The sequence below is a fragment of the Chroicocephalus ridibundus genome, chromosome 3, assembly GCF_963924245.1.
Source record: "Chroicocephalus ridibundus chromosome 3, bChrRid1.1, whole genome shotgun sequence".
NCBI lineage: Eukaryota > Metazoa > Chordata > Aves > Charadriiformes > Laridae > Chroicocephalus > Chroicocephalus ridibundus.
Genome location: NC_086286.1, coordinates 46,229,959 through 46,257,887, shown reverse-complemented (window position 1 = coordinate 46,257,887; position 27,929 = coordinate 46,229,959). Strand labels below are relative to the sequence as shown.

Here is a 27,929-nt window from a genome sequence, read left to right as displayed (position 1 = left end):
TCTATAGAAACAACCACTGGATTTTGATAAAAAGTGGTTGAGGCTGGCTGCAAGAGAATTTTCTAGGTCAAGAAATCTGGCCCTATTTCATTTTGTGTGAGAAGGAAAAAACAGTAATAGATCAGAAGCATTAACTAGGACAGGGTAAGCAGAACTCCAGAAATCCAGCAGAGACCACCAAATTTTTGATGTTATAAATTTCTTTGAAAACTGAACTCTGATAAGCTTAACGTTATACAACAGTATAGTTCAGTAGGCACCCCAAAGTAACAACTATTCCCAATCTTGACTTAACATTAGTCTTCAGTTTTAAGAACTTGTTCTCAGTTAAAAAATAAAAGGTGTCCAGAAACTGAAATTCTGCTTTTAAACTTCCAGCTTTACTGTGCACCTTTGCATTCATTTGCTGCCTTCTGCATAAATTGTGAAAATCTGAATTACTACTTCTTTCTTATATGTCAAGTTGTGGAGTTAAATCTCTTGCTGAATTTTCTAACAATTAAGGAAGTGCTGTATTTCCAGGAAGGCTTCCCACCCACAGGGGATTCTGCAAGGCTCATCTGATCACTGAATACAGATAAGATACTGATTGCCATAAGACTTCGCCGTGAAGCATCTTCTCTAAACACATTTTTTTCAGAGACTACAAACTATACCTTTTAGTAAATTATATATCTGTAGACTAAAAATAAATTTTTTAAACAAATTTATTGAACAATGAACTAAACATCTGTCTGTTTTTAATATATAGGTAAGGATATCAAAGACCAACCATGTGCACAAAGTCTGAATGCTAAGGCAAGAGGCATCCAGCCAAACTGAAGTAGATGCTTATCTTCTAACCCCCCCCCAGCCATGCACACATACATAAAACAAACTATACCTGCAGTTTGCCCCACAGCCTGCACTTATCACATCCAACACAATCCATTATGCGGGATATGTTCTTGAAATGCAATCTGAATTCTTCCTATCAGTTAAAAACAAAGTAAAAAACCATTAACTTAAAATATCTCTTAGCTTTACAAAAACAGAAGGTTAACTAACCTAGTACCAATAGAGTATCAATTACTCTATTACTAAAGCGGAACAAAACCACTACTGTATGTGGTCAGGCCATAACTATGGTCCATGTGAAACCAGAATTTTGTTTCCAAGCCAATGCTATTAGTTAATTCCTCAAAAAAAACCCCCAAGAATACAGGACATGCAGAGTAACGCTTGGATTCTGTACACTGAGTTTCTAGCAACTTGCTCAAAACTTTCTGAGCAATTAAATACTGTATCTGTGTCCCTGCCCAATTTTTCTACCATTATTCAAATCCCTTTTTGACAAACAGGCAAACAAGTCACAATTCACAAAAGACATTTCCTGTCCAAAGCTGTGGGTAGATTGTTGCTTTGCAGCTTCAGTCAAAGTGGAAGCAAGCATAGCACAGAACTAATTAAGATGATCTCAATTAAATATTTAAGGTCAGAAAAACACTAGCTGCACTGATAATCTACTGGCACCTTTCTAATAGCATTCTTTCTAATGCTGATGAAATTACATACTCTACTGAAATAAGTATTAAATGCGTTAATAAGTATTAAAACAGACCTTTATTACTGAGCCACTCTCCAACTGTGTAATTGTAGTGCACACCGCGCTGAACACCAGCATGTTAACACCGGAAGTTACTAGGCAGTCACAGCATTCACATTTGGTTCCCATGTTTAGGAATATGCTTTTCTAATGTTAAGTATAATATTATATTACGTTATATAGAATCATAGGATGTGTTGGGTTGGAAGGGACCTTTAAAGGTCATCTAGTCCAACCCCCCTGCAGTAAGCAGGGACATCTTCAACTAGATCAGGTTGCTCAGAGCCTCATCCAGCCTGGCCTTGAGTGTCTCCAGGGATGGGGCCTCCACCACCTCTCTGGGCAACCTGTTCCAGTGTCTCACCACCCTCATTGTAAAGAACTTCTTCCTAATGTCTAATCTAAACCTGCCCTGCTCTAGCTTAAAACCATTGCCCCTCGTCCTATCGCTACATGCCCTTGCAGACAGCCCCTCCCCAGCTTTCCTGTAGGCCCCCTTCAGGTACTGGAAGGCCGCTACAAGGTCTCCCCGGAGCCTTCTCTTCTCCAGGCTGAACAACCCCAACTCTCTCAGCCTGTCTTCGTAGGAGAGGTGCTCCAGCCCTCTGATCATCTTTGTGGCCCTCCCCTGGACCCGCTCCAACAGGTCCATGTCCTTCTTATATATTATACTATATAAAGCTTTTTTTTTTTTAAACCAAATGTCACTGGGTTATTGTTTTGGTGCTTTACTTTTTCTGATGCTTATGTGAAACATACTGTATTTAAAAAACACTATTGCTACTACTGGTAATACCAATCAACTCATTTGCCTCACCACAGACCTGATGGCAGACCCAAGGCACTAAAACAGAGATTTCAGTCTGCTGGGCTCAGGACACCACCTTGCATTCATTTACTACAAAGTAGAATCAGAGGCCTCAGATACAATTCTGTAAGTTTTCATCCCTGCCTTTTCTACTCTCAGAAGTATGCTTCTGGTAAGTAGAGTAGTTTTCTAAAATAACTCTACTTAATTCTAACGTGGGTATTCTGGATGTCATTCAGAAAACTAGACTTACCTTTAATGACTTGGCTCCTTTTTTATCTCCAGCAAACATGGACTTCTCATCAAAGTGCATATGGAAGGACCTAATAAAGACAAAATGCAAAAAAAACAAATGCTGGCATGAACTACAGCATTCCATCAAGCTTGGTGAGCAGCTGATGCCATTAGTGTAAAATACTTTTTGGAGTTCCTAGTCTTTGCAGAATAGCTCTTAAAAAATTACTGAATGGTCTCAGTTTTACTATTCAATCACTGTAACTTGAAGTCTGTTATTTACAGTTTTGTTGAGAATTCTCTTTTCCACTGATGAAGCTTTCTTTCTAATGCACGCTGAAATTGTCTTAATGTTTGTCTTTCAGTTGATTGTTGTCTCACCACATGTCAAATACCTAGCAAGATTTTGATTAAGGACAGCAATGAAGCCACACAGCACATTACCAATCACAGAAATTAGCAAGAAGGTGAGCAAAGGAACTGGGTTAGAGAACCTTTAAGAACAAACAGAAGGAAGAAGGGATGTCTAGAGCACCAGAGTTAAGTCTATGATAAAAGCTGGTTAACTCACTGGATCATGAAAAGACTACATGTCTTTTTTCCTTTCTATATTTTCCTTTTCAAAATAAATCATGTGCATATTATACTGAAGAATCAGAAAAAGCAACAAACAGGGAGTAGCCCAGGGTGTTCAGGCTGTTGTGTGGTTTTTGCTTCATTTTGTTCTTTTGATTGGGTGTTTTTGTTTTTTAAATATTGATATAGTCAAACCTCAAAAATATTAATCTCATTCCATCAAATGTACAAATTCCTCTTGTTCTCTCCCATTAATTATTTTCATTTCCTCATTCCACTCTCCTTCTTGTCCTATCCTATCAAGCAGTCATCTATTCTCACTTGTGAATATAACTCAGAATTTCAAACTATTGACAAAAAGAAATCTTATGCCTTACTTTGTATCCCTGAAGATATCTAGTAAAAGAGCTTTAGATTCAGCATCCTCATGGCCATTTCCAGTGTAAAGGTCAACAACTGAACGCTCAAAGTATGGTGCAACCTTTGACAAAGCACGCAGCTCTATCAAATATAAGAAATACAGATTTTTGAGCCTCCTTGGTCCTTCTCCTTTTGTTTCAATAGGGTCAAAGCGACGAGTGAACTCTTTCACATTCGGTCCCCAGCGAGGCTTCCCCCACGTTTCTACACAGAGGCAAAAAAAAGGGTAGGGGGAATAAAACATGCATATTTAGAAAAAGAAAGCAACTAAGTATAGATCAAAAATTTTCAGAAAAAAACCACACAACAAATACATGTTGCAGATATCGCAAAATTCCATTCAGCAATTTTACCTAGATTTAAATTACCTTCAAGAAGATAATTTGCACACAGATGCAAGTTGATGCTAGCATGAAGTCCAGATATGAGTTTATAAAACACTCTTTTCTCAAGGCAAAGACCTGTCCGGGAAAAAAGACCATCAAACTCCAAACTAAATACTGGAAATAATGTCTTTAAATTAATATATTTCGACATTTCGGCGATGCAAGTCTGCCTTGTTTAACTTTAAAGAGTTACAATTACGGTACTTCAGCATTGTTAATAAGCCCTTATATCCATCACAGGAAAAGTTTAACTCTTATTTTTTATATAAAGACTTACTAAGAATGAAGTTTCACATTTCTTACTTGGTAATTTAGTGTTCTAATAAATACAATCGAATAAGTATCTGGTCAAATTAGTACAGATAAATTGCCACACAAAAAAAGAGATGCTTACATTGTTTGAGCAATGAATTTGTAATAGCCTTGAATTTTGACAGTCTGGAAACCCTAATTAGAATTAAAGGTACCACTGAATTAGAGTAGTGACCTTACAGAAAAATATTAAAAAAACCCACAGAAAACCTTTTGGCATTGGCATACAGCAAAACCATTTCTTCCCAGCTTTACTGTAAACTCACTGAAGATTTAAATGCACTGAGCAAAACCTTGAAAAATCTGACTTTGATGGATACAAACACCCTAAACAGAAATGTAATGGCATTGGGTGGCCAAAAAATGCAATCTTGATTGCTACCACTATAACAATAATTTTGTTTAAATATGAATAAAAAGCAAATTGCTTTGCCTTCTGAACTTACATACTTATGTTCATTTACATACTGGGAACAGCACTGTAAGAAACTGTAATGTTTTTGAATGCTGTTTTCACAGAAGAACCTTAACAATGTTACTAATAATCACATTCCTGCTTAAATGCCTAAAATGAGCAGAAAAATCAAAGTAACTGTTACTGATGTGAACTCCTCCGTTACAGAACATGAAACAGTGAAGGGTTTAAGAGTTATACCATCTAAGTGAATGAGATTTCCAAAGACCACCAAGAAAAAACAAATAATTATTTGAATGACACTCAGAAGTTCTGCACAACTTACTGGAAAAATCTACATTATTGAAAAATATTTGGCGAGACAAAAAAAAAATACTACAGTGTTTCTTCTAGTGAATTTAACATTATATTAACACATCCAAGAGGCTTTACCTTCTAGCCATGTGTAGAAAGATTCTCCTGTAAATATAAAGTATATGGTTAAATGAAGAGTATTCATTTTCAACAGTACAGTATCTTTATATTACTATGCATACTAACATTAGCTGCTATCTGGACATAAAGCTAAATAATAATAAATAGTAGCAAAAAATAAGATGACTTACCATCATCGCCTCCTTGGGGGGGGAAAAAAGAAAATTCCATAAGCATTAAAAAGATAATTTCTACAGCAAATCAGTAATGAAACACAGGCTTTACTACAAACTCTGAAAAATTGCAAAAAACCTTATTTAATCTGCAAAAAAAACCCAGATTGCCTTCCATCCTCTTCTTTCTCTTCAAGACTACCCAAGACTAAAGACACTATAATAATGAAAGTCACTAAGAATTTGAAATCGTAGTAGCAGTTGATTTACATGTTCTTGAAAATGGTATTTTAGCTTCAGAAAGATGATTAGGAAATCTTCTTCTGTAGTTCACATTATTTGACAATCTGACCAGTGCTCCCTTCTGAAATTTTGATCCCTGAGTTAAACTGCTTTTACAATTCTTTTTATTTGTGTATACAAGCAATATGTTATCTCAATATTAATAATTATGAAAAGCTATCTTGATTTTCTAACTTGTGGTATGTTTTCTAACTTAATATATTGGCTAATAGCTAATTTTTTAAGGGAAATGAGACACGCTGACAGGGGAAAGCTGATTGATTTGGAACATCAGGTTACAGTTTCCAATCTAAATTTGAAAACTTAAAGCCCAAGTCATTGGCATACTTTCTTTTAAACATTCTTGCAGATAACTGAGCCTTTCTAAGTATCCACTCTTTCTTCAAATAATGCCATTATCTGTACATTTGTAAAACATCAAATATTATGGATGGAAAATGTCCAGCTACATTACACTAGGATGACTATGAGCTAAAGTGATTAAATTAAATGTTCTAGGAAAAAAAAAGACAACAGAAGAATGCAAGAGTGCTGAAATTTTTGTTGAACTTTAACTCCTTCCCATCCACACTACAGAATTACCATCACACTTACTAAACAGTTTGAGATCTTCTTTAGTTTTCACATTAGCTCCCCTGACCTTAATAAGCCTATTCACATGCATAAGATTAAGCACATATGTAATCAAATATCACAAACCTTAGTCTCATTATTGAAAACAGACAGCTACTTCTACACAGGAAATGAACAAAGCAGAAAGCAAACCTACAGACTGAAGATTACTATTTGTATTACTTGTACTGCAACAGTCACTATGTTAAAAGAACTGCATTAGAAAATAAAACAGGCAAGACCCACCCCTACTAGGCGCCAGTGGATTTAAAGGACGATAGACAGATCGAGGCCTAGAAAATAAGTTAGAAAACACAAAAATCAGTTTTAAGCTAAACTGAAGCGCAGATCCAAGAAATAGGCTTCCTCTCCCTCTCCATTACTTGAAGCAGTTTTCTTCATAGATGCTGTTCCACACCCTCCAAGCAGAAGGCCCCTTGTATCCCGTGTAACGTTCTGGATTCAGCAGCAAATCCACATACTGTGCATCTGGAGATCTCTCATCTAAATAGAAAATCTTTTGTTACATATTCTAATCGGTCATTTAAAAATGATTCAGTTTAAAAAAAAAAAACCAGTCACACAGAATTAAACATAAACAAGAGGTTTCATATAATACTATTCTCTGTCTTCCAGTTGGATTATAAATGCCTTGTGTGTGAAAATGTAGCAATATACGCACTAAATAGAAAGCTCAAAAGTATATAATTTATTCCAGAGCCTCTTGTGCAGACATAAATTTCTACACTGTCTGAACACACTCTATGTGGCTTCAACTCCACCATAAATGCTTGTCATGCAATGTGTTCTCTCTCTCTATTCTAAGATATAAACAGTGTTTTGTTTTAAATGGGCTTCAAATTCAAGGTTTTTTTGCCTGGCAGTATTTGGTTGGGGGGGGCTGCTTTTTTGAAATGGGTATACTGCTACAGGGGCTTCTTAATAAAGACAAGGTCAAAGAATGCATCTTGTAGTTGGTACACATTGTATATCTATTACCTAAATCACTTTTTCCCCCAGATATCCCTGTATACTAGCAGAAAGTCTGCAGCACATTTCTTAATTGAACAAACTTTCAGCATATTTCAGAATGCTCTGTTGGTTACGGCAAGAAACATGTTATTTAAACATCATTTCAACAAGTTATACCCTCATCTCTGAGGTTCACTACCAATTCAGGCAACATACCAAAGAAAACAGTGAAACAGTACTCTCTCTACTTGAAAACTCCATACAAATAGAAACTTAAGTTTTGAGCTACAACCAGTAAAAAGCAGGAAGAATTCCCTCTTCTTTGAAATTCTAGGTGAAGAGCAACTCTTGCTTAAGAAAACCCACGTACAAGTCCAGAGACTTATCCATAGGAATAGGTCAGGCAGTGCCATTGAGTGTTTCCTCAGATGTCGAAAAAAGCCACAAAAACAGTGAGTGAAAACTGCTCTAAAAAGAAGAGATGATTCTGCATGAGCAGTTAAGCATCGCTTCAGCAGTAGTAGCAAAAACAAAGAAGAAAGACAGACACAAGACACACAACACAGTGGGTGCCAGATGGGACAAAGCCAAATTACAGCTTTATTTCTTTGACAGCATGGCTAACCTAAGCAGTTCCTAAACTTCCTGGTCGCTTCAGGTCTCCACTTTGTCTTCTCATTATCCACATACAATTGAGTCTGTGGGGCAGCACAACAGAAGTACAGAAAGCTGACCTGGGTTATGAAGTTTTTTTCAGCTAGATCAATTCCCTTATCTAGTTTATCATTAAGCCAAATAAAAAGCTAGTGAAGAGTAAAACTGATGATATGGCTTTGTGCTACAGTTGAGGGAATTAAGAGTTCTCTCGCCACCAGGAAGAGAGTAGATGAAGAGAACAAGAGTTTCTGCCTCTCCCGAGTAAAGCTATTTTCTCTCACCTCTCCCTGCTTCAGCTCCCAAACTCACCTGATAAGCCAGTTCCATCACAACCATCTGGGAGATGGGAGGAAGATGTCAACTTACTTTCCTGCTATTCAAGTAAGCTGAATCAGCTTACCATGCAGAGATATGCACATCAGATTAAAAAAATGACAGCACTGGAAGAACACAGCTGGAGGCAGGACACCCTCCTTTCACCAGGGCATGATGTAAGGAGAGATGGAGGTAGAATCAGGAACTACTTAAGTTAGTATTACTTCTAAAAGAAATGCTCCTAAACTATACTTTTGCCAACTGAGTGCTCTTAAGCAGGCAGCTTGAAGATAGTAGAGACAATAGCAGCTTTCTGCATATAACAGTTCACATCTACAGTTATGCTCTTCAAGTATTTATTACAGACACAGCTTATATAGAAAATTTTCACAGAGAAGACACGGCAGAAGTGCTAAAAGGAGAACTGCAGTTGGTAGATCCACTACAGCTGCTACTTTCTCAGGTCACACCAAACATTAGCCAAAAGGTAGATTAAAACATGTTGCATTATCGCCCAAGCCTTCCTAGCATAGAACGCATTCTAAGATATTTATTAAAAAGGCTTTAGCTGTCATTTCTGAACTTGGCAATTCTCAGGGCTATCTGAAAAACATTCCTTTGAGCTTTGAATGTTACAAGCAAATAAGAGGACTCACATCTGTGTAGCAGAGGGAAGACACAATCTAATATCCTAATGTTTTAACAAGAAAGTATTTACAAATAAGGGTGAATTTAGTGCACAGATCATTTGGAAACACAGCAAGGCTGGAAAAGGAACAAACTCAGCCCAAGCATAGACAGTAGAATAGAAACAAAAATAATATAGTAAGAAACTGAATCAGGTGCAAGTAATTTGTCTAATATTTGTGTTGGATGCAACTCTTTTGTGAGAAGCAGCTTTTTAAAAAATATACACTAAACTCCTCCCATTTACCTTCTTTTTTATTTCTATAAGTCTCCTGTCCAGTATACTAACAAGGGGTAATAGTGAATGTGCACTGTGTAGGCTACCAAATGCTCCTTGTAAAAAATTGCATTCTTCACATGTAGAATGATATGAACTGTCACATCTCCATTTAGCATAAAATTAAAGCTTTTTAAAAAATTTTTATTTGCAGGGAAACTATAATCTTTTGTGGTTTTTAAGAGACAGCAAATAAAACAAACACTCTGAAAAAGCTTAAACATTTTACCATCAAGTTCACAAAAATGATCCTGTGAATCATCGTATCTTGCCCAGTCAATGAAAGCCTCCTTACTTTGGTTACTGAGGGGAAGAAAATACATTTGATTTTAAACTTTTAAATAAACAACATCAATAAGAGCTACCGAGAGAAACACAAACCACATACAGTAGTTAACTTGGAATTACTGTATCTGACACTTGAGAATATATGGAATTACCACTTGCTAGCAGCACAGAGATTCAACCAGGCATCAACTGCAATACTTTTAAAAGTCATTTTAATATCAGACAGCAAGAAAGGTTTCACCATCATTATTTGAACAAACTGTGCACTGGCAGTGACTTCCCTTTCTTCAGGAAGAGCTTGGTAAAATGCTTTCATAGCATAGATTTTTAAACACCTTTCAAAGTACTATTTTAGCAGCTGTCACTTGCGGGGTGAGGGAGTGAGGGGAATATATTTTCTTAACTTGTACTTTCAACAAGATCTGCAATAGTTAGTCTTGCTTTTTAGAAGGAAAATGAACGTCTAAACACCCTTTCCAAGCTAAATGACTCTATGAATATGATTTGTCTTAAGACTTTTAAATAATAATGGCATTCCACTCACCCTAGCATTTTCAAAGGTGTACTGTACCAGAGAGACAAGTACTTTGAAGTTCCCACACTATGAAACACAAACAGTGCCAAAAGCTGAATGCTTTCTTCCATGCATATATGCAGCGCAGAACTACTGATGCCACACTACTGACAGCAAAACATAAGCAAAGATATGATTGGGAACTCTGCTCCAGGGTGCAGTGAAGCACCTTGAAGTAACAAAAACAACCTATTCTGTTTGATCAAATTAGTACTAGCACAATTCTACAAACAGAGGCAATTCTGTAACAAGATACATTTCTAATCTTCTGCCAAATCACTATAGTAAACTTTATACTTGGTCTTAAATGAGGAACTTCTCCAATAATTACTAGCAGGCAAGATTTGATAATCACAAGAACTACAGTTGATAAAGGAAAATAACCCAAAATCATGGGGATGATGCACTGCTAGGTAGAGAACGTGGAGGTTTGTCTACAAAGCACAAACTCTTCCTGGCACTTGCATGATCCATTATCTGCCCTCTCACAACTTTGTCTATCCTACTCTCACAAAAGGCATTCTCTTTAGCTCTCCATACACATACTCAATACCATTTTTTTTGCCCTATGTGAATGGAAGAGTGTTAATAATTTCTTATTTCCCCTAAAAAAGCCTTGGTTAAAGATTTTACCCAGTTGGGTTTAAAACACTGCACACGAGGCAGAAGCAGTCACTTTTTCATGGCAGTCCTATTTCGTCAGATGACAGCAAAGAGTTTCAACATCTCTATCGGGTAGAACTACTGAAACCTATGGCTAAACACATCACACCTCTCCATCAAAAGTAAAGAATTGATTTTTCTATTTCTACTTTTTAAAGGTGGGGAACCTGGCAAAGTTTTCCTAAGTGGTCACCCACACACTTTACTACTCAGGGGCAACACCATCCTGCAGAATTCCTCCCATGCAACCTTGACTGTGCCATGCAATAAGCAAGATCAGGGAATTGATCCAAGCTAAAAATAACTTTGCCAACAATAGGAGTAACTCATAAGCTCCCTGATCGGGTTCACTGAATGATCACAAACAGGCAAATTAGTGTAACAGAGGGACAGAGCAGGACAGAATCCCTTAATCCAGCACAGTCATCAAGAACAAAGACTGACACTGGTAAAAATTAGAAAAAAGCTGGGTTTATATGCAAGTTTCCTCCAACTCTTGATGCTATAAGATACCTCTTTTAAATCATATCAAAGTGTACTTTAAAAAAAAAAGAAAATCTACTTAACACCTTTACCTTCAGATGTTCTTGCATCATTTCACATTTACTTTCTAATGGGCTATGGAAAGAATGGAGAACAAAAACCAGCACATTGCAAAAACAAAGACAGACAAAATGGAATGCTCCTTTGTTACTATTTTTGTACTATTGTAAATCACAGCATACCTTAAAGTACTGTTAACTGCTCCCAGTTTGTTAGCTTGCTCACAGTCTTCCAATTCTTTGGAATTATTTGCTGCTTTTGAATACTGTAAGAAAGTTCATATTTAATATGCAAACAAATTACATAAAATCCTCTGGAACAGGTGCCATGAAAGGTATTTCTAGGTTTAACAGTGAATTGGCTAGTATCAGGGAAAATCCTCAAGACCATTTCTTATTTCCATTTTTCTTCACTTTATTTCATCAGGTCAGTTTTGCTCTGTGGATTTAACTACCACAGAAAATTCAGATAAAAGTGTCAAAGATGTGTTTGTTCTGCCTTTTTTTTTTTTTAAATTGAGTTCTAAAGTGTTTCAGATACTTAGTAACACTATTATAAAAGAACATTGGAAGACAAACAGTGTCACACCTATAAAGATACCTTGTATTTCACAAGCATAATTATAGCCTAAGTTTCATTGGTTATTTCAGTAAGAAAATATACCAGTTTTGGCCATTTTCCCCCTCATATTTCATTTAATCCTATTTATTAACAAACTTTAGACATGCACAGATCTGGAAGAGAGGCTTTTCAAGCTGACGTCAAATTTTGATTATTTTAAAGCCAAATTTGACATATTTAAGCTGAACTCCGATTCTACAGTATTTTTTAAAAAGTAATCCACTAAAATAGACTCTTACTATTAGAATACTTCTATGGAAAACATTTGAAGAATTAAAGATTAAATTTCACTATTCTTCAATAATATGGTTATGTCAGCAGGGAATTTGTTAAATCGGTCAGCTTAAAGCTCAAAAAATCCTTCTAACAGTTTTGGAACATAATAGATAGCATCAGTGCTCACTTAAAAAGATTAAAAAACCCAACAATTTCATACATTTTGCGTTGGATTTTGTGTGTGTATGTACGTGTTTTCTTTTGCAGACTGAGCCTTAGGTTTGCACAGATTTCTACGTTATCCCAGTCCTTAAGAAATACAGAAAATGATTTAAGATTAAGCAACTGATAGCTTACATAAAGCTAAACTGCTGGCTTCCCTTCACTCCAGGGCACATACATACCAACATGAAGGATTAACATCCAAAACCAGCTCAAAGTAAGTATGTAAGCTAAAGGCTTTGCCTTTGTTGCTGCAGCAGTACACTGCTGACTTGTTCAGGCTGATGTCCACCAGGACCCCCAGGTCCCTTTCAGCAAGGTTGCTCCCCAGCCACACAGATCCTAGCCTGTCTTGGGCTCTTTAGTTATGCTGTCCCAGGTACAGGACATTGCACTTGGATTTGTTAAATTTCAACCTGTTCTTGCTAGCTCACTCATCTAGCCTGTCCAGGTTTCTCTGTAAGATGGCTCTCCCATCTGACATGTCCACCTCACCAGCCAGTTTGGTGTCACCAGCAAACTTGGTGAGGGTGCTTTCAATCCCATCATCCAGATTGTTTACGAACATGTTGAACAGCACGGGGCCCAGTATTGATCCTTCAGGGACCTCACTTGTGACAGGCTTCCAGTCTGAGTAAAAATATTGATTAGCACCCTCTGGGTCTACCTGTTAGCCAATTTGCTACTCATGCTGCAGACCTGCCATTCAATTTGTGTCTTGCCAGTTTGTCCAGGAGAAAACTGTGGGAAACAGTGTTGAATGCTTTGCTGAAGTCCAGGGAAATTACACCCACTGCTCTCCCTGTGTTGACAGAAGATGTTATTTTGTTGTAGAAGGCAATTAGGCTAACATGGCATGACTTGCCTTTGGTAAACCCCTGTTGGTTTTTTCACCTGCTTTATTTAGTTTGCCATACTTTCTAGGAGGACTTGTTCCATTACTTTCCCGGTGACTAAAGTAAGACTAATGGGCCTGTAGTCTCCTGGGTCCTCTTTTGGGCCCTGTAGATGGGTGCGACATTTGCCCTCTTCTAGTCATAATGGATATCGCCTGATGTCCGTGATGTTTCCAAGATTATAGACAGTGGCCTTGCAACAGTGTCAGACACTTCTCTTAACACCCTGGGGTAAATTCCATTCAGGCCCATAGATTCACATGAGACCTTGCAAGAGGCCACAGACCAGCCCTTCCTCCACTACTGGTGACTTGACCCATGTCTTGTTCTAGCTACTTGATCCTGTGATCTGGGGTTCAGCTATGCTGGTAAAGACAGAGACAAAGTGCCACCACAATACATACCACAGTAATTCTCAAAAAAAAAAAAAAAAAAAGATTTAATTAAACTGTTTTTAAAGCAAGATGACTTGCTTTAAAAATACATTTGCCAGAACCAATACAAGGAAAAATAGCAGAACCTACTGAAGACCAAAGAAGAGAAGGAGATTAAAAAACCCAAATAATTTAATTCTTGTTACAGGCCTTGCCCATAACAAATAATTACTCTCCAAGGTACTTCTCACTCAATTTTCTTGGATCTGCCAGGGCTGGAGCCCATTCTTTAGCATCATATGGATGTTAAATGGAAAAATCTGAACAAGGAATGGATCTGACCTAGAATGAAACAGACACTGCTGATGAAATAACATACTGAGATACTGAAGTAAACATTCTGCATGTCTAGAACTGCAAACCAATCCCTACCCTGAAGTGAAAAAAAATTACTGCCAAGAATATCATCCTAAATTTAAGGTTTCAAACAGAACCAACTTTCAAGTCTCAAAACATGTTTCCAGACTTCATTACTCTCCAGTGTTTAACAGCAACAGCTATCAGATCACTGCTCTGCGACCACTGACTAGATCAGGACAAATTATCTGTTCCTGCCAAAGCAGGGTCTCCGAAGAGCAGTTTCTAGAAGATAACAGAAAAGAGGTGGGCAGAAAGTAAAATATTAAGTTAAATGTTGTAATCTCAAGTTACTGCATCCTGTTCCTTGCCTCAAAGATTAATACAGCAGCTGTCATGACAATTCTTTAACATCTAGCCCCACAAAGTTTGTTCACCTCTCAAATGAAACAGGACTATAGAAAGGGAACTACTTTGTGCCTCTCCAGCACCATTTCAAAAAGCTTATGTTGGTGACACAAATTAAGAAGAGATCCTCCATTGCCAACTGCGCTTCTGTGGGAGAGCTGTGCAAGTGTAACCCCGGCCTTTGCAGCTAGATGAGCTTTCAAAAGAAGAACTGTTCTGTCTATGGTTCAACAAACAAACGAAAGACATCCCTCACAAAAGCCTAAATAAAGCTAAAAGTTTACAAGCTCATCTGCATTAGGAGAGAAGGACAACAGGAAACTGCACAGAAGCCAAGCACTCAGACCACAGAAAACTTCTGCAGAGGATTCTACCCTAAGTATATCTACTCAAGAGGTGACAGCTCTCGTTATCAAAGATGCCTTTGGCTGTTTTCAGCTTTCCAGGGCAGACACTATCACGATGAAAGAGAGAAACTGGACAAGTATGTCCCCAGAGGAAAACCACCTTTTTGGTTTTTTTTTTTTCAACCAATACTTTAAGGATAGTCCACAAGATGCAGGACTTTTCCAAATGGTCTGAGCACAGTCTAATAGCACAGTATTTGCATAGTCCTTGAAACAAAACATTCATACTAAGATAAGTTGGATGTTTCCTTAAAAGGGATATTAAATGATATTAACAATTTTTAATTGACTCAAGAAAGATCTTTGACTGAATCATAAGTATGAAAATGGCGTACTTAAGATTTATGTCTGTCCTCATCACAATTTTCCTGCAGAAATATTTAGTTTTCTGACAGAAAAGCAGCAGGTATTAGTGTCTTTGTTCTACTACAGATTAAAGGTGCAGAACTGACCAACTTTCAGAACCGTAGCTGGTTGCAACAACCCACAAGGCAACTCAAAGGAAACAACTGTAGCAAATATACTAGCAAATAATAGCTTCCCAAAGAAGCTATCACAGTTTTCTTACTGTGGTAAAAGTGAAAGGTAGCTGATTTTTTACTTCCCAAGTCCAATTCAATATGCTCACGTGAAATATCTTAAGAACAGCATACTCTTTAGCTACTGATTAACATCTTACTTATGGCTCTCAAGATTAATCAATCAGGAAGCTCAAATGTCTACTATAAGAATCCCTTTTGAAACATTTTTTGAAGTCTCAAAATGCCTCTTTAGGAGGCATTACGGTATTTCAGGAGTCAGTTTCTCTACAACCAAGCTTGGAAGAGAACAAAGCCAATGAAAAAGAGAACTGGCAACAGATTATCCAGTTAACTCAAGATCATCTGCCCAGAGATAGTGCCACAACTTTCGCAGAACAACTACTGCTGCTTGTGCTGAAATGGTGAATGACTGACATTTAAGTCATGTCAGTGAGAAAGATGTCTCTTCTCTGATCACCAAAAACCTTTAAAGAGGTACGCTTCAGAGTACTAAAGTACGGAGTACTTCAGAATGAGCTTACCAATACATGTATGAACAGGAGACAAGACTTCCTCTCAAGCTAGAGCTTGGATATTCTTGCCTGCACTGTTCCAAACAGCAGGACACAGAAATCATCAATTCATGATGAAGTATTCCTCTCTGCTGTCTTTGGTAATCTTTCTTGGCATAAAGTCTAAACGGTCATTTACGATACAGTGAGCTACACCCAGGTGAGACAAGCAGCAGCTTTGGCTGCCCGGGGAGGTGGAAGGTACTGGGGAGGATGGAGATATAGTTCAGCAAGAACGAGTCTGCAACACAACCAAGGCACTCAACAGGAAGATCTCTTATTTGGGCACTATTATCCCATCAACTGCTAAAATCCTTATTCTTGGGCACTGTGTTTGGGATTTGGGCCTCTTTTCTAGGTGCATATACCCTCTTTACTTTTTCGGCTTTGCTAAGATCACTTGGTGACTTCAGAAGGATGGCCTGGAGAGAAGCTAGCAGAAGCCAACAGCACAGACTGACTACTTATGCTTGAACTTACCACTTTAGCCTAAATTGTTTCTAGATTAATGACCTGCTCAAGATTAGACATGGCAAAACTACATGTAACCATTCAGGTTTTTTAATATTAGAGGTTGTGGTTATATATCATTCTTACAAAAGGCTGCAACTGTCCATGCTAGCCTATGGCTTTTAGAAGGTGGCCTGTGCTCAGAAATGAACAAAGAATTTTGCATCAGGCATTCTGTGGTCATGTGCTGCTGTCCCTGCTCATTCACTGATTCAGTCTGCACCAGCTTTCAAGATATGACAGACTCAGAATGATACAATAGTACCAGCTATGTCAGAAACACTTTATTATACATAAAAGTAAAAATGTAGAAACCATATACAGGAACTGACCAGTTATGTTAACAGTTTCATCGCTATGCCAAGACTGAAGGTTTGTAATAAAGTGCCACACAATTATTGCAATGTTAAAATTTAAAAAAAAAATTTAGAAAGAACTTAGAAATGAAATGACTACTTACTTTATTCGAGCTCCCAGCTTTAATTCCAACAGGTATTTTGCTCTAAAAATAAAAAGTGAATCACACACTTTACATTGTTCATAGAAATTATTATGCTTGATTAAAATCTACAAACTAAATATCATTCCTACAAGGTCAAAGCAAACTTGTTTTTAAATAATTAACTTGCTCCTTTGCCTTCTAAACATGTTATATCTGAAACAGTGCTAGAGTTTATAAGAAACTTATTCTTAAAGCTATTTGTTTTATTGGTAAATTGACTAAGACTTTAAAATACTTTGGCTGTATTTCTGCTTTTGAAATGGAAAACAATTTTATTGTCACTCTTATTTAAATTTAAGTTCTCGTTAGTAAATAGTGTTAGTATAGTATTAGTCCCTACAAATTAGCCAACTTTTTAACCAAACAATCTTTTTCTATTTTAAATTATTTGATCCATACCTCAGGACAAGGCTCTACATGACAGTCTTTGATAGAACAATGGCCATCATCAGCCCAAAATGGGCATGGTCTCTTCAGGTTCACCTAAACATACAAAGCCAAAGTTTACAATCAACACTTACATAAGATAACTTTAAAAGAAAGAGCTGTCAGTAAAACCTTTTAAATTAAAAGGAGAGAATACAAGGAAAAAGGGTTAAATTTAATCCTTTAAGTCTAGGGGGGACGTTGTGGGGGTTTGGTTGGTTGTTTCCCTCTGAGTATACAAGCTGAAGCTTGCTGCAATGGAATTGTTAGTGATAATGGTTTCCAATGGACACAAACACATAGTATATTAAAGCACAAATTAAATCTCTCACCACTAATATAACTTCAAAGCAGTAAATAAACTACTAAGGCAGCTGCAAATCAGACGTATGCAGCTCTTAAATGGCCGTACTTACAATCAGTTGTATTTTTACTATACTGATCAAGAAAATACATTTGATGAAGGACAGACTAGTGCACAAGTATACTGATTCAAATAAGCACTTGGATGATTTCAGATTTCAAGCAATAAAAACAGGCAATCATCACTGCACATCATAGCTAGTCAAGGAAGAATGAGTATCATAATGGCCTCAAATTAGAGAGCTGATATAGTACAAATACAAATAATGAAGAGAAACCACTTCAGAAACATTACTAGCAAATCCTGTGATGATTAGTGCTCCTATTTGTCATTAAATGGCACAATAAAGGTAGGGAGTACCATATATACTAGTATCTAATACACGGCAAGAGATTCAAACGCTTTACTACATTTTACTTGGATTATCAATGTCAAAGTCAATGGAAAAAAATGTAAGTAAAATCACAGCTTTCCTTTACATTAGCCTTACACACTAACAAACAGTAGTGATAAAAAACACTTTGACCTCATCACTCATAAGCCAAAGCCTACACACTAAAAGTTCTCCTGCATGACCAACCAGAAACACTGTAGAAGTACATCTTTAAAATCTAACATTACAAATAAAATACAAAGCATTTATCCTCAGTAGCAACCACTATTTTCCAGATAAAAAGTCAATTTTAAAACTTTCAAAGTACTTAAAAAACACCATAACAAAAATAACTTCTATTATTTTGTTTTCCTTTAACACAGCTCGTACTAGTTTTCTTCAGTTGATAAATACTATTAATGAAGATACTCAACTGAAGTCACTACTTATAGGCAACAAACTATATCTTGAATGATTTGATGTATCACTTCTTGTTTGAAACTGTTGAAGATACTGAATTTGATTACGTAGTCAGACACAGCAAGAGTTCTATAAAACGCACTGCAAAATTAAGCTTGATACCGCAAGAATGGCATCAGGTCCTAAAGCAGTTCCAATACAAAAATTTAAGAATTATAAATGTGCTTATAAAAATTATTTAAGTCTATAAATCTTAAGTCAGAAAACTAATCCTTACGCTAGCATATGGATAAAAATACATACCAGCTGTACAGTAAATTAATAGTCACACACTATAAAGAACAGTATTCTTGCTATACCTAACATGTTAAAAGATTGAGACTAAATGCTTCATCATTTAGTTTTCCCCTTATATGTAGGAACATTTTTCTAATTCATGTAATTTATATCTTTTCACTTTACATAAAGAGAAACATAGACAGGAAACAAAGCTTAAATGTCCAGTACAGTAGTGCCAGAGCAGCCCCTCAAGCAAAAAATTGGCAACTGAACTCTTAAATCCCATGCTTTGATGAACTTTGAGTTCACTGCATGTGGTAGCTGAAGGGTTCCTGCTATGATAAAAGAAACACACTATTCAATCTTTTAATTTGGAGAAAAACTGAAATCACTGAGCAGTCTTGAACAATTATTCCATTAAAAAACTCCTTTATGCTTTGAACACATTTAACTGGCAGAGTAAATTTATACTGGATCAGTAATTTGCTCTACGTGGCCTGTTTCTAGGGAGGGAATACAGTAATAGAAGCCCAATGGCTACATTCACTGAATTGTCAAACCAGAACCCCAGGAAAAAAAAGAAAAAAACAAAAACAAAAGAATCAAATTCATTTTTTTCACCCAGCATTATACATAATATATCAAGCATAAGGAAAACTAGATCAATATGCCTATAATACAAAGCAGGCACAATATGAAGAATCTGAGATGAATTATAGCCATATTTTACCCTCCCTCCAGTCTATTCTCTCAATTTTGACAGCTAAGAAAAATCAAAACTATGTACCAGAAATAAAGAAACAACCTTTAATGCTTGAGGGATAAACTGTTCTGCGTCTCTACATACCCAAACTAAAGCAAAACAAAAAGATCTCCCTCTTCAAATGTTCTATCAATAATACAAAAGATCCCCAAAGAGCAAAACTTAAATGTTTGACTTGCTCAACTGCCCTTTATTATACTAAATTCCTCTACCAAACCTTTCAGCAAGTAAGTTCCTTCTGTATTTTCAAAATATGCATACAAAGTTAACTGCTGTATAACATCTGAAGGAAAGACTGTCTTCCAGGTTTCAATTTTGATGTACTTATTCAGCATGACTAGGAATTATAAATTCAGCTTTAAAATGTTAAGGAGATTCCTCAGTTAAAAAAACTTAACAAGAAATTAAGCAGATGGTACGACTTCTTAGGAGTGATGACAACTGTCTTCTAGTTACAGTTCAAGTCATGCTAGCACAGATACATTAAAAGCAGAGATTGTAGGTTGCTTTTCCCACCCCATTTCCCTCCCCCATTCAGTCCACAAACACCATCCCTAGAAAAAAATATTTAAAATTTTGAAATCTTTTGTACTTGTTCACTCATCTTTTTAAATAAAGCACAAAGAAGCATTAAATTTTACATCACCTTCACAATAAAAGCTATTATATAAAACTTGCCCCTCACACCAATTTCTACCAAAAAAACAAAAGGCCAGCTAACACAGTTAGACTTCAGCCTTCTTCAAAGTAAACTCTAACAATAAAAAATGCTAACACACTTTGGAAGATAAAAGTAACCAGGCAGTTGCTGTTCTTACACAGAGGAACACTATAAATAAAAGACTACTGCTGTCTAATCTGCAGATTAATTCAAAAAGAACACCTGCAAATCAAGATATACTAGTCCCAGAATTATTCAAGAGCACTAAAAACCAGAACACACAGACACTGTGAGACAAACTGAGGCTGTATAGCACTTGTACTTTAACCAGTACCAATCATGCACTGGCTACATAGAATGCCCTTCTACTTTCTTCAGGGTCTGAAGTATTATATTTCATTATTATTATTTAGAGTATTATTCAATACTTGTGACAGATTAAAAGTTAGATTTCTTATCACAAGGCTTCTATAGTTTGTGTGTTTTGATGTCTAAAACTATACAGAGACAATTTTTTTTTATTCCTTTGTTTCATTGAGAAGTGTACCACTAACTAGAAATCACCCAGCGCAATTTCAGCAAGACTTTAAATAGAAAGTTTTATTTGGCCTTCAAATAAAAACTAGCTAGTCCATTCAGTATTACAGATTAAAGTTTGAGTTCTTTTATGGCTGTTGTACTGGTAACAGAATGGGAATACTGCGACTGTAGTTACAAAAGTTCATGATCCAAATTCCTATTACAAATTAAATTACTTCAGAGTAGGAGTGTTTTCACTCCCAAAACAAGTATACTCCCCCTATGCTTATTCAGTATTTAGCTACACTGAAGTTGACCTAGATGATTATTGCCTACCCTCACAATTTCCACATCCACCTATGTTCTTAACAGCATTTCCATGATTCTGTGTAGGGACATTAAAAGAACTCTGTCGTTTATTCAGAGGGGAAAGAATGAAAAATGTTCTGACTTACTTAGTTTGGTTGTTCAACACAAATTCTTCCCTATCACAAATGGAAGTACTAAATAATGTGTGGTGATGGGTGGACTGCACACTGGCCCTTGTAATTGCCAATCTATTAGGAACATCAGTATGATGGATGAGGCAGGATTGCAACACACCATTAAAATATGATCTGCAGAACTGCTGCTGAAACAAAAATTAGCTCTAAACTTGCAGGATTAAATTACTGTTGTATAAAACCTTCTATACCTGTTGCTCCTCTTTTTCAAATACTTTAGTTTGTATCTCTCTGTTGCCTCTGGAGAATCTAATTACCACTACACTATGTGATGCGTTGTTACCAAAGTTCCACATATCTCATTTCTCCTGAAGAGTGAGGTTAGAACTGTATCATGTAGATTCAGGGTGAAGTCACACATTACTGCTTACTCAGACTAGAAAGGGAAGATTCTAACACTTTTTTCTCCTTCCTCACATTCACAACTGCATCTTGCATGAGTTTAATACTTGTCTGATTCCAGGTCAGCTAGATAACTTGCTACATCCTGGGAAAAAAAAACCAAAAAACCCACAAAAAACCAAAACAAACCCAAACATTCAAACTAAAAATCTACCAGGTTAAAAAGAGATGCATTGGCCTAATGCACAGTCAGACAAGCCCAAGAGCTAGAAGTAGGGACAGGCTAAAAAGGCAGGATGGTCTGCCCTAAAGGCCTGGAACCTCCTTTTCCCAGCAGCAGGCAACTATCTGATTAGCTCAGGCAAAATGCAACCTCATTTTGAAGTTAAGCTTATCTGAAAACAGGAGTACCAAGCTTCTAAATCTTATTTTGCTCATCAGATTCTAATACAGAGAAAAAAAAAGTTTAAAGTCATAAAAAAGTGATACTACATACTACTTGAATATTTTTACCTATTTTTCAAAGGAGCAATGGTTCCCTAGATAGCAAACATTAAAATCAAAACTAAGACAGTAACTTATACGAAATCATTGCAACATTTCCATTTCAAATTACACACATTTCTTAGAAGACAAGTACTGCACGCTGTCAGAAAGTTGCTAACACGCAATCCTTTTCTAGATGCAGCAGTACAAAGATACTACCTTTAAAATTACCACTTATCAGTTGAATGAAAGCAGTCATGAATTACTGTCACTGACTCCAGGATTAATACAGCAAACATGACTTATTACCAAAATAACTGTCAGGGACTGAAAACCTGCTACAACCAAATTAAAGAGCTGTGGACCTCTAAAAGACAACTTAATACAGACAAGTTGATTTGATATGTAATCCTCCCTGTATTTTCCAGATTTTATTTAAATTATTCAGGAAAATACCATTCTAATTATACCTTGTAATATCTGAAGTAATCGCGTTCTTGCAGTTTCTGTATTTTTGGGAAGATCTTGAAGGTATTGAAGTCATCAATGCTTTCTATGTCACATAAACAATCATCTAGGACTCCTGTGAGCTATTAAAAAAATACATAAAAAATTGTTTTTAGTAATGCAATATTAACTACCGAAAAATCCTCTAAGGAGGAAAAAACATCAGTCAAAAGAAATACCAGTGAAATACAGTTCCATAGCAAATAATTTATTTCTTACCATTAAAATACTCTAGAACATACCTTACACCCTCAGAATTAGAAAATAACAGACCTTAGCACTTTTTGAGCTTGAGTCCACTTCCAAATGCAATGCTGAATCAATGTTAGCCAGATTAACAATTTCAGCCCTGAAATTTTTTGACAGATTCAGCATATAGAACTTTCTGCAGAATGAGCACCAATATTTTCCAAACTATGAACACATAGTATGTTAGAATATCAGAGTAGCATACCAAGCATTCTCCTAGCATACGCTCATTGTTGAATCACCTAAATAACACATTGTCATCTTATAATTCTTTCCCAAGTGTAAAAACACTCCAGCTACTTTCTTTAGAGTCATGGTAGAAAGGGGAATATGTACTTCTGTGCCCAAGAAGTCAGTAACTTCACAGTTAAATTCTACAAATAAATACTAGGAAAACCAGGTGCAGGCACTGTGAAACTAAGTCTGAACTTTCCAGGACCCTTCCCTCTTCTTGTGCTAGTACAGCAAGCTGGTTCAAGGCACTATGCTAGCTTAAGACCATCTCTACAAAAAGGAGCGCACAGAAGTGCAGAAGTGCTACTGTCAGTACAGGAGAGGAAGGCAGGACTGTGCAAGTAGCAGAGAGGACTGGCCCAACGGAGGAGCCTAAGCTACAGCAACTCTTTCACTGAGACCCTGACAGTGTGTCTTAGTGAAACGTGGAAACACTAAAAGTGTGATTCTATGAACATTTGTATGATAAATTTCATTAAATCTAAACTAACTACTCCTAAGCATAGTTTCTTAAACAACTACAAACATGTTTGAAAGGCCTTTCAAACGTAAGTTTGAAGGCTTTAGACCATATCTAAGGGAATGAAACCAAGCACTGCTGTTTACTACTACTACTCTTCAGCGAGACAAGAAATTCATCAACACACATGATGGCCTAGAAAGCATATAAGATGTGTGGGCTTTCCTATTTTATATCTTGCACAGGCTTAGAAGAACTTCTAATTATTAAAAGGTTATGTGCAAAAGGAGATGAAAGATATTTTGTGGCGCTTTTTTTCTCCACAGATTTCACATAGATGAGATTATGAAATCATCTAATCTGTTTTATGCATGATAAATCACTCCACTACTTTACAGAACAGATACCCTTATATAACCAAGGTTGATGTAAAAGAGTCACTAGAAACCAAATGGTAGGCTTCTGCACTTTTATGAAGCACAAAGGAGGCCCAGGAAACGGATTTCTCCCAAACCCCTGTGAAAATAAAGAGATGAGGGTATGGCAATAAGCATCTAAGTAGAAAATGCACCTTATGTTGATCCTACTTTTCCTCAGGCACTTAACAGGCTGTCACAATTCTGCAGAGTAGATATGGCAATGGAGTAAAACTCATTTAAGGGAAGTTACTTTACTTTAGTCTTCCGTTACTTTAGTCTTCCGTGCTGTTATGCTTGCCTTTGTTAGTGTTATCTACTTCAAACATGGGCAAACAGCTATGAAAGAGACTATGTGCAATTACAGGTTTTTCACAAAGCCAAGAGAGCTCAAAGCCAACATGATTGCCAACTTCAAAGTCAGGAGACAAAACTTGTTATTATTGATATTTACAGAAATAAAAACCCCATGCATTTTAATCTATAATGATTTCATTAAAAAATTGAAAATTTCTTATCAGTTACATATAGGCAGAAATTAATTTTGCAGTCTTTATAGGTAACACCATACCACAGACCAAACAGCGGTACATTTCCTTATAATATAAAAAGGCAAAAAGATAACTCTGAACATTTTGCTCAAATATTATTAAACTGCATAAACAGGATAAACCTAATGTGAAGGGCAGTAATTTATTACGCTGAAAGCAGTAGGAAAGGTCTGAGCAATTTTCTTTGGACTACGAAGATAAAGAGTAGGAAACTATCTTAATGACCACCTCATGAAGCTATCCACTGCTTAGAAAAATATTTTTACCATCTATGCAAAACTGAAAATGCTTTTTCAGGGGAAAATGTTACAAACAAACACGCAGTAGTTACACTCAGTATCAAATTCCCATGGAAAAATAAAAAGCTGCAGTCTTTTTATTCAACTAAGATAGCAAACTAATGGAGGTCACACCTCCAGCTGCCAGATGTCTCTGATAAAATCTCGATTCTAAGAACATCTTTCAAAACACAGTACAGTTTACTTAGAACATTATGAAGTTTCAGAAATAAACCCTCCCCCAAAACTAGAGCTGGTCTAAGAAATTATTAAGAGAAAAATTAATTCAGTGTAACAAGAGCAAGCAAACGAAATTCTCCATTTCTTTCTCACAACTTTTTCAAAACTGGAACAGTTAGCTGCCTGTATACATAAAATAGCAAAATCAATGTTTCCTTGGAAGGCATGCTCTAAAATTAAACTATGCTATATCTGTACCAAACCACAATTTGTAAAATGGTTTGACAGCACATATGAAACACCAATACTGCACATCAGTGGAGTCAGTTCATAGCACACTAATACAACAGCAACACCAGCTTCAAGTACCCCAGTTAGAGGTTTTTTATTAGTCCAGCTGTACTCTTCAGTGCTCTCACTTGTGTAATGATGAAACACTCTAAGAACATGCAGAAAATTGTTTTTTGTTTTTGTTTTTTTTTTTTTGTTGACACCTGGATCTTCCAGTGAATTCTTTTTCAAACTGGAGACACCAAAATAAGAACCGTGTATTACGCAGTTAAAATTACATATTGTAAGACCTACTTTGCTATTCACACAATTGGTATTTTGCTTTTTAATTGAACTATACTAGTTAACTTAGTCCACAAATATAAAGCCAAACCATACTGTAAGTTATCACAACTTTTATTACAATGGCCAAGCATCAAGCTTTCTTTTCATCTGTTAAATAACTTTGAATTCTATGACAAACTCTAAAAGCATTAGCCTACTACAATTTATGTTCAAGAAGTCGTCTGACATTCAATAGCTGCTATTCTGTATTTCCAATATGCTTATCAAAATATTTCCCTATATTTTCAAACCTAGTTTACGTCTTGTACAGATATCAGAGCTGTACTGGAGATATTAAACTTCTAACTTATCTTCTCCAAGATAAATCAACCTTTCAGAAGAAAAGGTTAGTGTCCAACCTGCATCAATTTCTCCTTATGAAATCTGAAAAGGGAAACGTATTCAGCACTTCAATGTTAAGAAAAATCAGAATAAATGCGTATACTAACAGTCAGTCATACAAACAACCTTATTAGTGTTATCAGGTTGTTGTACTTTAATTGCTTCAACAATTAGAAGACCACCTGGGACACCTTGTTTTGTTCCTTAATGTTTTACTGTGCCATAGCTGCACAATGAAAGAAAAGCTATAGGTAATATGAGTCCAAGAACTAATGGCTAGCTTATCTTTTCCCTGTACAAGTCAAACTTTAGGTACTTAAACTCTGAATACAATATGCTAACAATTTTATGAAACGGAAATAACCAATCTCTCTGCCAAGCATCATAAGAAAACCATGCCAGTTTGTTAATGGATTCTTTAAGAATGCCAATTCAATTAGCATTTAGCTAGCTAAAATAGTGGCTGAGAGATTTTTAAATCTGAGAAAATCTCAACTTATAACAAAAAACCAGCCTGCAATAAAAGCTATCTATGCTAGACTACTCTAGCCACTGCCTTTGATGGTCACTAAGAATATAGCATGTTACACAAAGCAGAAATTCAGAAAAAATAAGAAAAATCATAATCAGCTACAGAAGAAAAACTTTGCTCCACGTGTTTTCGGCCCAGCTGAAATCCTTCCCTACTTGACACCATCTATTACTTCAGTCACAGTCATACTGATGATGAATAGCAAACTTCCAACTACAGACACTTGTCCTTCTGAAGCTGTGAAGACAAGTTCACAGAAAGAAGGGGTACTCTCACCCTCCTCGGTAATATGGGCAAACAGACAAGACACGACCTAAACGCAAGCTAAGCCCGGGCAGTGATACTACCATTCTAACACATGGCTTCTCATGGACTTCGTCAGGACGCCGAAGTTTCTGCCTAAAAGCCAAGGGTACGATCCAACCCTGAGCTCCTCAACACGACACCCCCACAGACAGCGAGCAGCGTCACTTGGATTAAACAACTCCTCTGTGTAGCTGGACCGTTATTTAAGGGTACTACCGGTGGTTCCCCGGTCGACCAACTTCTGCCCTCTCTGCAGCAGCGTGGCCCCACAGACAGGAGGCACCGAGCTGGATCCCAGCAAGCAGCAACCACCGGGTATCGAATAGGAAGGACGTGGGGCTACCGACTTCACCGAGGGACCTCCTGACTTCGCCAAAGGGGAGGCTGCACATGACGGCCCGAAGCTGCCCTCTCCCCCCAGGACCCTCCGAAGCCCCCACGACAGGGAGGACCCCTGTTCCCCTTCTCCTTAGGCAGGGCTCCGCAGCCCTACCCGCAACCGGTGGGACACCCCTGCCCGGCCGCCCTGCCCTGCTTCCCCCACCTCCTCCCCCGCCATAAGGAGACCCTGCCGCATCGTCCCACCCGCCGCCGGCTTCCTACCTGGGCCTCCGCTGTCAGGACGCAGCTGAGCACCGTCAGCAGCCGCGCTGCCAACCCTGCCCTCACCGCTCTGCTCCGGACGGCGGCACCGCCGCCACTCATGCTGCTGCCGCCGCCGCTCCGCCCGCCGCGGCTGACGGGGGAGGGCGGCCCTCGCCCCGCCGCGCAGCAGCAGCCGCCGCCGCCGCCACAGGAAGGAGACAGACGGACGAACCGAGGCTCGGCGGCGGTGGCAGCGTCTCCTCCCGGCGCGGCCGCTCCTGCCTGCGGCGGGAGCCGTCGGGCGGGGGCGCCGCGCTCACCTCAACCTGCCCGCGCGCTGCCGCCGCCGCTACCGCTTCTGCCGCCGCCACAGCACCGGCGCGCGCACACGCTCCTCTCGCGCAGCCACCACCGCGGCCGCCCAACCGCCCCGTCCTCCGGCGACCGCGCGGCATCCCGGGAACTGTAGTGCGCCGCGGCGGGGCCGGGGTGGGGGGTGCAGGGGCGCGGTGACCAATGGGAGAGGACCACGCGCACCTCCAAAACAAGAGCGGCGAGGGAGGGGCTACAGAGGGCGCGTGCGCGCGCCCGCCCGCCGCCGACGCATGAGGGGAGGCAGGAGCGGGGCGATAGTGGTCAACGGCGCCGTACCCCGGGGCGGGGTGGGGGAGTGCGCTTGTCCGGTGTGGCGACACGGGGTGGGGCCGCGCTGGCCCTG

At 37.9% G+C, this 27,929-nt stretch overlaps 1 protein-coding gene across 2 annotated transcripts in view; it reads right to left on the bottom strand.

The window, feature by feature from the left end:
• Nucleotides 1-27,659, bottom strand: part of ERO1B (endoplasmic reticulum oxidoreductase 1 beta) — a 32,782-nt gene extending 5,123 nt beyond the window's left edge. Inside the window, exons 1-14 of one of the 2 annotated variants that reach the window (XM_063328969.1) lie at nt 27,230-27,659; nt 22,427-22,546; nt 17,220-17,303; nt 16,779-16,820; nt 11,397-11,479; nt 9,376-9,449; nt 6,622-6,742; nt 6,485-6,531; nt 5,342-5,353; nt 5,169-5,195; nt 3,992-4,084; nt 3,581-3,827; nt 2,647-2,716; nt 884-970 (exon numbers count right to left, since the gene is read on the bottom strand). In XM_063328969.1, coding sequence (XP_063185039.1) covers nt 884-970; nt 2,647-2,716; nt 3,581-3,827; nt 3,992-4,084; nt 5,169-5,195; nt 5,342-5,353; nt 6,485-6,531; nt 6,622-6,742; nt 9,376-9,449; nt 11,397-11,479; nt 16,779-16,820; nt 17,220-17,303; nt 22,427-22,546; nt 27,230-27,331 — 1,209 coding nt within the window. In that variant the 5' untranslated portion in view covers nt 27,332-27,659. The remainder of the gene's footprint in view (nt 1-883; nt 971-2,646; nt 2,717-3,580; nt 3,828-3,991; nt 4,085-5,168; nt 5,196-5,341; nt 5,354-6,484; nt 6,532-6,621; nt 6,743-9,375; nt 9,450-11,396; nt 11,480-16,778; nt 16,821-17,219; nt 17,304-22,426; nt 22,547-27,229) is intronic. The other variant, XM_063328970.1, reaches the window with a different exon arrangement.
• Between the last annotated feature and the right edge of the window lie 270 nt (nt 27,660-27,929).